At 38.9% G+C, this 11,386-nt stretch overlaps 2 protein-coding genes across 5 annotated transcripts; both read right to left on the bottom strand.

Moving 5' to 3' along the window:
* Positions 1-3,246: 3,246 nt before the first annotated feature.
* LOC135671182 (secoisolariciresinol dehydrogenase-like) lies at positions 3,247-5,437 on the bottom strand. 4 transcript variants are annotated; one of them, XM_065179147.1, is made up of 3 exons: positions 5,288-5,437; positions 5,140-5,217; positions 3,247-4,218 (listed from the first exon to the last, which is right to left on the bottom strand). In XM_065179147.1, exons 1-3 carry the CDS (start codon positions 5,305-5,307, stop codon positions 3,426-3,428), a joined length of 891 nt encoding a protein of 296 aa, XP_065035219.1. In that variant the 5' UTR covers positions 5,308-5,437; the 3' UTR covers positions 3,247-3,425. The 4 variants fall into 4 exon arrangements, with proteins under 4 accessions (XP_065035219.1, XP_065035220.1, XP_065035217.1 ...); XM_065179148.1 differs by having other exon boundaries at positions 3,247-4,215; positions 5,288-5,434; XM_065179145.1 differs by having other exon boundaries at positions 5,140-5,433.
* Positions 5,438-7,034: 1,597 nt separating this feature from the next.
* On the bottom strand, positions 7,035-11,252 carry LOC104000076 (1-aminocyclopropane-1-carboxylate oxidase homolog 3). Its single transcript, XM_009422017.3, has 2 exons — positions 10,329-11,252; positions 7,035-7,411 (listed from the first exon to the last, which is right to left on the bottom strand). The coding sequence occupies exons 1-2, from the start codon at positions 11,151-11,153 to the stop codon at positions 7,157-7,159; spliced, it is 1,080 nt and encodes a 359-aa protein (XP_009420292.2). The 5' UTR covers positions 11,154-11,252; the 3' UTR covers positions 7,035-7,156.
* Between the last annotated feature and the right edge of the window lie 134 nt (positions 11,253-11,386).

Genomic DNA, 11,386 nt, shown 5'->3' on the forward strand with positions numbered 1-11,386 from the left:
CTCTGGCCAAAGTACTTGTAACTCATACTCGTTTGGGATGAAGTATTAGATACGCACGTAGTCCAAATGCTTTGGAGTAAATATAAAATTCTGATCGTAGAAACCTTACATAATCTGAAGGTTTCTTATAGTCTTTAGATTTATTATCACCGACACCCTCGACTAAGATAAACATCAAAATGAGCTCGATGCACCTTTTTCCGGCTAAGCATCAAAATACATCCATGAATCTTGTCTTGGATAATCCTTTCTCAGTATTTTCATTCCTTGAGGCCATTTTGAATGTCTTCTTCTTCATCACAACTTTTTACCTCTTGAAGGCTCTTCAATGGAGGCTTTGTTAGTGGGAGCAACCCTTGGAGCCTCAAGTGTCATCGATTAGACTGGTTGCCCAAGGATCATTGAGGTGACAGAATGAGTTGAGGAAGGAGTAGCAAGAGAGAAGGCCTCAATAATTGGGGTCGCACCCCTCATTTTTATCACCAAGAGATTCTAACATTTGTTTGACGTTAAAGCCCCCTTCATCTTGAACTCATCCCAAGCTATAAGATAGTAGCTAATGGCCCTCTTACCGACATAGAAGTAAGCGTAGAATAGTCCACAGATCAAGGTAATGTCAACATGGTAGCATTCTTAATAAAGGTAATTAGATAGTGCCATGAGTTAGGCACCATCTAGGAAGGCTAAATTCTCGACCATTGAACACACACTAGGATAAGTAGATGGAGGGGGGACCTAAGCTCAACTTTCAATGCATTGACATATAGACAAAGATATTTAGATATTGCTTGGGCCAAAGTACTTATAACTCATACTCGACTGGGATGAAGTATTGGATGCACATGCAGTCCAAATGCTTTGGGGTCAAGATAAAATTTTGATCATAAAAACCTTATATAATCTAAATGTCTCTTATAATTTTTAGATTTATTATCATTAGGCCCCTCAATTAGGATAAACATCAAAATGTATTCAATGCACTTTTATCAAGCTAAGCATCAAATGTGCCCAATGCGCCTTTCTCAGGTCTAAATATAATTGATTCATTTTTCTTATGCTAAGTATTAAAATATGACTAATTCACCCTTCTTAGGATAAGCATTAGAGGTTGCCTGATGTGTCCTCTTTGAGCTAATCATTAGAGGTTGCTCGATATGTTGATGACTCACATGTCGAGCTAATGTATAGGTGCACTTTTGGATCCCTCTAAGAGAGAGCTCCTGAAGTGCACATTAGGATGAACAAATGATAAGGGAAGTGTCAACCCAATCAGGGCTTGACACGTGATAACCCACTCAACACGAGATGATTAGGGCCCTAGTCAACAATTGGGTCATATGAACATCAACCTAATATAAAACGCTAGGGGAATACTTCATGCATACCACAAAATATTCCTTCCGAATGGATCGATTATAACAGGATCATCACACCATAATAATTAAGATCACTCATTGTTTGCTCTCGACTCCCACTCCATTCTGTTACTCACTTGAGTATCAGATGGACTGCATCGAGAAATCAATTTGATCTTGGTCATCTTGTAGGTCAACACCAAGTCAAACATATGAGACCCTCTCGGTCATACCTAAAGATATTGCACGCAGGTTCAAACCAAGTTGGGTTGATCTATCACCGACATTTTCTATAACACGTTTGTAAATGGATCGAATCAAATCATTTCTATATTGATTAAGGATGAGTTTAAAATAAATTCTCTCTTATTAACCCACTTTTCTTTCTCTTCTTCTTCAATTGTTCTCCCATTCTCTAGGAGGCTAGGAAATCTCTCTCTAAGGAAGATTGAGATAAAAAAAAAATTATTATTTTTTTACTATACCTAAAATTTTGATTTTACATATTATAGATTGATCTTTTAGCTATTTTAGATAATCTAGACTTTAAATTAATTTTTAATTTTTAGATATATTTTGTATGAATCTCTTGTGATTCTAAAGCTTCTAGTATAGCTTTAATATAAGACTAGCATATAGAGTTATGAGTATCGTAATATGAGATACTTAAAATTATTTATTTTTTAATAAAAGATTATGCTTGACTCTCAAAAGTATATGATTAAATTTTATTCTTTTGATATATTTTAAAAAATTTGCTAAAAGTTCTATAAAATTTAAAATTGAATGAATATTACATTTGTATGTTAAGATTTTTTTTTTTTTGAGGCATCATATGTATAGCACCGTTCTCATACAAGTCTTTTAGCTCATCTATTAAGGGCATTAAATATATATCAATCTGATAGTATATTAGTATGTGAATTACCCATTACTGGATGGAATGCTTAATATCGCCCTGTATCATACGGTACGGAACTATATCGAGTGATAGCAATTGAAATTTTGATCGTTATCACCCGATACAACTCAGTAATAGTCAAAATCAATTATTACATATCTATAACAGTGTTCCAACGATCAAATTGATCATTGAAGCCTTTTTTTCATTGGTTTTTAAACTCATCATCTTACATATTTTACTCTCAGACTCTCTTAGACTATCTCAAACTCATTTTTTCTCACATTTGTACTCTCATGAACTCTCTAAAGTAATGATTTTTGAATTAAATCAAGGTTAATTTAGAAAAATTAAGAAAAAGAACCTTTTAATCAAGAGATATGCATTCTTTTTCTTTAATTAAAGAGTAATTAAGATTTTTAATATTATGATTAGTATGTTTAATATTGATTAATTTAAAATTAAATATTTAATATATATATTTCATGTATATTAAATATTGAAAGATATGTGGTGGCTGCATAAGTAACTGTAAGAATGATGAAATGTATGTGGTGGCTGCACAAGTATTACTATCATTTGGAGGTCACATAGGCCTTCATGCAATGCGCATTCATAGCCATAAAATTTAGAGTCAGTTCGGTAATGGTCAAAATTGATTGTATCTTTTCTCATGGGTTTTCAAACTCATCATCTTCCCTATTTTATCTTAGACTCTCTTAAACTATCTCAAACTAATTTTTTCTCATATCTGTGCTCTCCTAAACTCTATAAAGTAATAATTTTTAAATTAAATCGAGACCGAAAAGATTAAGAGGAAGAACATTTTTATCAAGAGATATGTATTCTCTTTCTTTAATTAGAGAGTAATTAAAATCTTTAATATTATGATTAATATATTTAATAATAATTAATTTAAAATTAAATATTTAATATATATATATTTCATGTGTATTAAATATTGAAAGATATGTGGTGGCTGCATAAGGCTAAGTAATGCAGTCTTTGTGCATTCATAGCTATAAAATTTGGACTCAGTTTTAAGTTGACATAGGCCTTATGCAATGCCTCTGTAAGGCTAAGTAAGAACAATTTCATGGCGAGTTGCACGATCATTCACCGGTCCTGAGAGAACACAGTACGTCTTCACCTGGATTCCAGGAATCTACTCAGGGTGGCGGAAATCGCAAATATTTGCACGCAGTGAAGCCACCATCCACCACTAGATTGTGTCCGCTGATGTACTTGGCCTCATCCGAAGCCAAATACACCGCCGCATTCACCGCGTCCTCCACCTCGCACTTCGTCCCCTCCAACTCCCCCGTGGCCTCGATCATCTCCTTCACCCGCCGAACGTCTTCCTCCGCCGTCATCTTCTTCACGGCGTTGATCCCCAACGGCGTCGACAGCACATGCGGCGAGATGCAGTTCACCCTGACCCCGTGCTTGCTGAGCTCCGCCGCCGCCGACCTCGCCGCCCCCAGCACCGCCGCCTTCGACACTGAGTAGTCGTGCGGCGATATCCCGCCGAGCACCCCGGCGATGCTCGCGGTACACAGAATGCACCCGGCGCGGCGCGGGACCATCACGCGAGCGGCGTGCTTGATCCCCGCCACCACCGACCGGGCGTTGATGGCCATGGTGCGGTCGAAGTCGGCGAGGTCGAGGTCGGTGATGGACATGGCAAGAGATCCGGCGACGCCGGCGTTGTTGAACATGATGTCGAGATGGCCGTGCTTGGCGACCGCGAGGTCGACGGCGGCGGCGACGTGGGGCTCCTGGGTGACATCGCAGCCGACGAAGGTAGCGGCGGGGCCGAGCTCGTCAGCGGTGGCTTTGCCGAGCTCGTGGTGGACGTCGGCTAGGATGACTTTTGCGCCGTGGCGGATGAACTCAGCTGCGGTCGCTTTGCCGATGCCGCTGGCGGCTCCGGTGATGACTGCAACTTTGCCGGCTAACCTGCTAACGGTCATAACTTGGTATGGGTTTAAAGAGTTTGAGATTGGTTTTTGTTCTTCCATAGACAAATACAACTCGAGAATTATTCTCACAAAATTGAAAGCAAATGATCGGTGACGTACTAAGATCTATCCAACATCAGCGAATGATAAGCGTTCATAAGAACATCACATCATATTTCATCTTTATAATACTTACTAATAAAAAATAAAATTAAATATTTTTTAATTACTTTAATATCATTTCTTTTTTGAAGTCAATATAATTGATAAGGACGTGAAGAAGGAATCATATCCAACTTTGTTAGCATTTAGTACGAAACACACGTTTTTTCTTATTCAACTTTCATCCTCAACTACATAGCGCTCGAGCGCGCGCGCTCACACACACACACATATATATATATATATATATATATATATATATATATATATAAAAGATATTTTTCTCATTCAAATATTTTTTTACATTGAGATATCATCCCTAAGCCGAATGGAGAAAAGCAGTGAGAAAGTAGGAAAGAAGATTAAGTTAGACCAAGAATGGTTGTCAGGTTTTAGCAGCCATTATTATCACAGAAATCAGCAAAATTTTGGAGTAATACTGCTTGCTGCATAGGCACATCGAAGGTTTCTTTGCCCACTAAACAAGATGAAGACAGTTCCTTTCTCTCTCTTAACCATGTTTGATGAGTTCCCAAAGAGAACATGTCAAACAATGATATTTCTACCTATCTATCTAATCATTGACATCAAACAAACATAAAGGTTTTGTCTGATTAGTTATTTGCAATTTATGTAGTTCAAACTCTTGTGGATGTGTTTGGGACAAAACCAGCCACCTTTTAGTTGCCAAATCTAAGCCACCATTACACAATTCCAAGAGAAGAACAAGAACAAGAGATGGTTTAGCAGGAAATCATACCTTGCAGGCTGTGTGGAGAAGTAGTGCTGTTGCTGCAGATGGCTGACACCACCTTTCATCGCCCAAATCCTCTTGCACCTGAAAACCATAACCAGAGAACACATCATTCTCTCTTTCACATCATTCTATCTCGGATCGAAGAATATACACAAAAGTAGATCTGATCATCTTCTTAGTTTCTTCTCTTGCTTCTTCTACCAAAAAAGATATGAAGCTCAATCTAGATTTGCTTCTGAAGGATATCTGATGGAGTCAAACAAAGAGAGGGAGACAAGCAACAAGTTGGGGTGAGGACCACTGATGGAGAAGGTAGGGTTGGAGAGAGAAAACAATGACAGCAGCATGGAAAATGCAGCACAAGTCTCATCACCACTGTTGATACATTGGATGCCCACACTATTGGTTTTTATTTAACCTTAATAAAAAAATTACAAACTTCTTTTATATTTATAACTTTATTTTAATTTTTTTTAATATTCCTAGGACATTCTTTTACAAATGGATATAAATGTTCTCAACTTGTCATTTAATTCTATTACTCTTCCAACTTTTTCTATATAATTTTATTTATTTTTTATCGAAAACAATGCAACTAGGGTTTCGATATCAGTGGTACGGAGATGATTGATCCGTATATGAAATAGGTTACATGAAATAATGATAATTGAGGAATTATAAGAAATAAGAATACGATAGATAATTGAATGATTGTATTAGAAAAATTATATTTTATTATTTCTTAAGATAATTGTATGAAGTGAGAGATTACCAATAAGAATTAGTCCTTTATAGAAGCACCAGACACTAATTCTGAATTGATTCACTCATTGTAGATTGGTTTAATCTGTTCACCATTTCTGACATTATAAGATAAAAGTCCAAGAAAATGATGGTACATGGTAAAAGTAATATAAAATAAGGCATCTAACTACAGTAAAAAAACTATTGAAAAATTTGACTAATTAATTTTTTTGTGAGCTTTTTGATGCCTTTGTAGGATTAGCAAAAACGAGAATTGGGGAGTAGAAATTGTCTTTTTTATTTAGATCATCATTAAATATTATTAGAGTATCATGCAAAAGATAAGAAAAAAGATATTAAACTCTTAGTGTAATTTAGATGCACGAAATTGGTTAGTATCCTTCTTCATCCACCGATGTATATATTGATCATGGGCAACAAACATTGATTTATCATCATCGCATTCTAATGTTCATGATCAATTGATACATAGTTATTTATTCTAGTTGGGATGATGATTCAAATTCAATTGATATTCATTCTAAGTCAATTTAAATCTAGGTCACGGTTTATAGAACAGTGAACCCACAAAAACTAAATCAGGGATTTTCTAGATAAATATCCCTCGGATGATCAAGTTAGTTTTGGGGTTTGAACTAATTAGTTAATGCTAACATGAATTATGTTTAAGAGCGAATCTTTTTTATAGATGACTCTAGAAATGAAATGGTTATGTTGATGGTTGGAGGTGATGTTTTTGGTTGAGTGTTTGCCGTATCCAATGCATGTCAATCATGGGATTCAGACGGTCGATTAGTTGCCACATGATTATGTGTCTATCGTATCACCCTTTACTTATCACTAGCCCCCTCATTTTTGGATCATTAGGTCATAGAGCTATCGAGGGGTTTGATGTTCGACCTCTCAATTGGGTGTCATCGAAATATGCATTCAGAATACACATTCGAACTTTCGACGCATCATCAAAATATGCATTCGACCTTTGAGTTGTTGAAATACATATGGCTTGATTGTGAGCACTTCATCTAAACCTGGATTGAAACAGTGTGTAGGTAGTATGACCAGTAATATGGGCAAACCACCTCAGCCATTGCAAGCAAATAATAATCTGTGTAAAATAATTAGAAAAAAAATAAATTGGAAAGGAACATTCATTCTTTAAGAAACTGTCTGAAACAAGAAGAAGACCAATACAACATACAATACCGATAAATTCAGGGATATCATCATTATTCCGAGTGCAGCAATGATGTGCCTATAACTTGAAGTGATCAATCAAAGATCTACTGCTTAATTCTTTACCGAAGAAGGTCCCCATGAACTCTGCCATGGTGAAGTTCCTGTAGCGTGCAGGTTTCACCGGTGATACTAGCTCTGGTAAAGGTCCATAGAAGACCGACTCCCCACGCTTTCCAGGGTTGAAGAAGGTTGCAACGGAGACTCTGGCTTCTTGATGTGGATTAGCCAACACCCTGTGTTCCACACTCTTGTATTCGTCATTGGACATTATCTGCACAAAAGAGAATATATATATATATATATCTATGAGCAACAAACTCCATGGAAAACTTGGGAACATCAAAAGTTGGCATCCTGCTGTAGAACATGCGAAACAAAAGGCAGAGGAAACCGATATAAATTGAGAGAAAGGGAAGGCTTTTACTGATACATATAATCCAACAATAAGAATCTTACAAATGGATGCAATCTGGTTCCATAAAAATGACAACAAAATTCCTCTTGCCACTACTTATGCCATATCGTGCGACCTCTCCACCTTTCTTTTCATTAGAACAGTTACGGTAATACAAATTGCCATGGTTGATCTCAGATGATCAAGGGATTGTAATTACAGAGGAGATAATGGTCAGCTAAGCAGAAAGTTTAGGGACGAGATCATCATTCATGACCCCTTGCTACTCCTGAGGCACTAAAGCTCAAGTTGAAGCAAACCACATCATCATTAGCATGATCATGAAGAAGATACAGAATAATTCTGAGGCATTATGAGCATATCAAACTTGTGGAAGGATATGGGCGGGTACTCTAATGCTTTATGCTATGGCGTTCAGCCATGATGTGGCTTTGTCTATGGAAATCAATGTTGGTTCATTAAGAGTGATCACAAGCAAACAATGCACATGGAGCTAGAAAAGTTACACAACATAAGGTTGTTGACTCATTATCTGCTTAAGATCCAGCAACCAAGATTTTTCATTATGAGTTTTCTTGAAAATGAAAAGAAAATTACCAGTCAGTAAGAAAGATCCAGTGAATGGAAAATGGGTACTTATTTAAAAAGATTATGTGAAATATATAGAAGTTTTGAAGGGAATGCATATGTGCAAATTGATCTGATTGGAAGTATATGAATCCAATCAGTAATAACAAAGCTGTACCAAAAACAAAAATCTCACAACCATGTAGCAATGTGCAGGCCAATAGCAACTCTATATTTGATCCAAGTTGACTAATATAATGGTCAGCTCCATTGGTGAATGAACTTGATATGGAATCAAAACCGACTAAAAACAAGCCAGCCAGCAGAATAGCATAAAGACCAGTTAGAGACCAGTATCTTCGGTCGATTGATCACAATATAAGCAAGCAATTACTATCAACAGCGTGGCAGAAATACTGAGGCAAAATGAAAGTAGTAAAGCATGCATTTTGGAATCAGCAAAGTAAAAGCAAAAGTATAAATTTATATGGTTCCAAACAAAGGTGACCACATTAAAGTGAGTCCGTGATGAGAAAACTAAAAGACTCAAGTCTAGAGACTTAAGTTAGAATTTAACCTAATTGACTGAAGCTTATCCAGGAAGAGCTGTTTTAGGATCATGCAGTCAAACTACAGAATCACCAAACATTTAAGTGTACGCGGCGACTATCAAATAAAAAAGATATAATCAGATGCAGAGAGATTTTTGTTGGGAATTTGCTCAAGATGATTCATTTTCTACTTCACCGGTGAGCAACCAGCCTCAATTTCTTTCTGCCTGCCAACGATAGTATCATCTACAGATTTCTTGCCGGACGGCTTTAAGCACTTTCGACAAGGACAAGGATAATATGCTTTCGACAAGGACAGATTCAGAATCTCTATGCTTTCAATTGATCACAATATAAGGAAGCAATTACTATCAACAGCATGGCAGAAATACTGAGGCAAAATGAAAGTAGTAAAGCATGCATTTTGGAATCAGCAAAGTAAAAGCAAAAGTATAAATTTATATGGTTCCAAACAAAGGTGACCACATTAAAGTGAGTCCGTGATGAGAAAACTAAAAGACTCAAGTCTAGAGACTTAAGTTAGAATTTAACCTAATTGACTGAAGCTTATCCAGGAAGAGCTATTTTAGGATCATGCAGTCAAACTACAGAATCACCAAACATTTTAAGTGTATGCAGCGACTATCAAATAAGAAAGATATAATCAGATGAAGAGAGATTTTTGTTGGGAATTTGCTCAAGATGATTCATTTTCTACTGCACCAGTGAGCAACCAGCCTCAATTTCTTTCTGCCTGCCAACGATAGTATCATCTACAGATTTCTTGCCGGATGGCTTTAAGCGCTTTCGACAAGGACAAGGATAATATGCTTTCGACAAGGACAGATTCAGAATCTCAAGCTCACTCTAAAAGAAATTCAATGTAATTAGGCAATGGCACAAAAATCAATTAACTTAACCAGCCTTCTGATCAAAGTCAATATAAATAGACCAAAAACTATGATCTAATTTTATAAATCATTAAACAAGTGCTCAACACAGAAACCCTATGTCCAATAATGTTAAATCATTTTAGGTCTATATGACAAATACAGTGTTAAATGCAATGCCTCTGTGTAGATCTAAGACAAAATATTAAACATGAAATGATAAGGAGGAAGACAAAGATGTTTTCCCAGATCATACTAAAACTCCATTTCTTCTAACTGCATGAGTCAATGGAGCAAACAAGGATCCACAAAATGACACATAAATCAAAACTCAATAAAAATGACACATAAATCAAAACAAAACTCAAAATTGACACATGTTTATGAGCACACATAAATTCATATTTTTCTATAAACTAGAAGAAATTGTAGATTCATCAGAACGAGAATCGATCATGTGGTGACTAGTATCTAAATGTCTCACAAGTTAGTCAAAATAGTTTCATTCTACAACCTCTGAATGATTTATAAATATATGAGTTGCAACTTTCAGATCATTAATTTTTGCCCATCCATCATGCTAGAATAACCAAATGAATAATCATAAATATGAGTTGCAGCTCTCAATTCACAAATTTAGTATTTTAAGCATATTTTAATAACATGATGAATTATACTTTTACCAAAGAACATTCACTTGTTGTTCGAGTCGAACAGAGGCCAAACTAGTAGGGATGAGCGCCGATTGCTAGATGAGTTCTGTACCTGCAGGAGATCACCGACGTTGATGACGAGCGCCCCCGACGCTGGCCGTACGTCCACCCACTCAGACTCCCCATCCTCCCCCGTCCACTTCACCTGCAGCCCGCCGACGCCGTCCTGCGCCAGCACCGTCAACACGCCGGGGTCGGTATGCTCCGCGGTCCCCACGGTCAGCTCCGGCTCCGGGCACGGCGGATAGTAGTGGCACGCCATCACCCTCCCCTCAGCGCACGTCGTCGCCTCTAGCAAACCCGCTTCCTTCCCCAGCCCCTCCGACAGCAGCCCCAGAACCGCCCGGCCCGCCGCAACCACGTGCTCGTCCCACGCCAGAAGTTCCTCCCGGCACACCGGCGGGATCCGTTCCGGGTCCGGGCGGGTCGGCCCCATCGCGAGCTGGATGGTGTCGCGCCAGCTGGCGGCGCCGGATCGGAAGAGGTCGACGTTGGAGGAGTAGGAGACGCCGCCGGCGACGGAGCGGGAGTAGAAGGCAGCGCGGACGGAGGAGGGCTGCTCGTGGAAGGAGCGGACGGCGGAGATGGTGCAGTCGATGAGGGAGAGGGGTAGACCGTGGTTGACGACCTGGAAGAAGCCCCAGTCGCGTGCGGCGGTGGTAGCGAGGGCGACGGCGGCGGGGCGGGGGAGGGAGAGGTCGACGGTGGGGACGGAGAGCGAGGAGGGGGAGGAGGAGCGGGGGCGGAGGATCGGGTGGCGGAAGATGGGGGGAACGGTGGCGGCGGCGCCGGACTCGACGAGGCCCCTGACGCCGGTCTTGCCCTCGTCGAACTCCTTCAGCGCCGCCGTACGGTCGAAGCTCTCCGCGGTTGCCATAACTGACCACCGAATATTCCTCGGTGTTCGTGTCGTGTTGGAATGCTCTTTTGATTGCTTTGGTCGCAGGCGTTCTTCGATGGAAATGATTTCGACGGTGGTGAGGCAAGTCACATCGAAATCAAATAAATATATATATATATATATATATATATTCCATTCATTGAACGAGATAGTCCACTCATCACTCTCACACTGACGGAGACCTTGAAGCGTGTCACACGCATCCAAGG

Source organism: Musa acuminata, unplaced genomic scaffold (assembly GCF_036884655.1).
Source record: "Musa acuminata AAA Group cultivar baxijiao unplaced genomic scaffold, Cavendish_Baxijiao_AAA HiC_scaffold_1138, whole genome shotgun sequence".
NCBI classification, from domain to species: Eukaryota; Viridiplantae; Streptophyta; class Magnoliopsida; order Zingiberales; family Musaceae; genus Musa; species Musa acuminata.

Excerpts from the sequence above, each read along its gene's own strand:
- LOC135671182 (XM_065179145.1), bottom strand. The coding sequence starts at position 5,246 with ATGATGTGTTCTCTGGTTATGGTTTTCAGGTGCAAGAGGATTTGGGCG. Across the intron at positions 4,219-5,139 it reads TTCTCCACACAGCCTGCAAG|CAGGTTAGCCGGCAAAGTTG; the intron begins GTATGATTTCCT and ends TATGACCGTTAG.
- LOC104000076 (XM_009422017.3), bottom strand. The coding sequence starts at position 11,153 with ATGGCAACCGCGGAGAGCTTCGACCGTACGGCGGCGCTGAAGGAGTTC. Across the intron at positions 7,412-10,328 it reads ACGTCGGTGATCTCCTGCAG|ATAATGTCCAATGACGAATA; the intron begins GTACAGAACTCA and ends TCTTTTGTGCAG.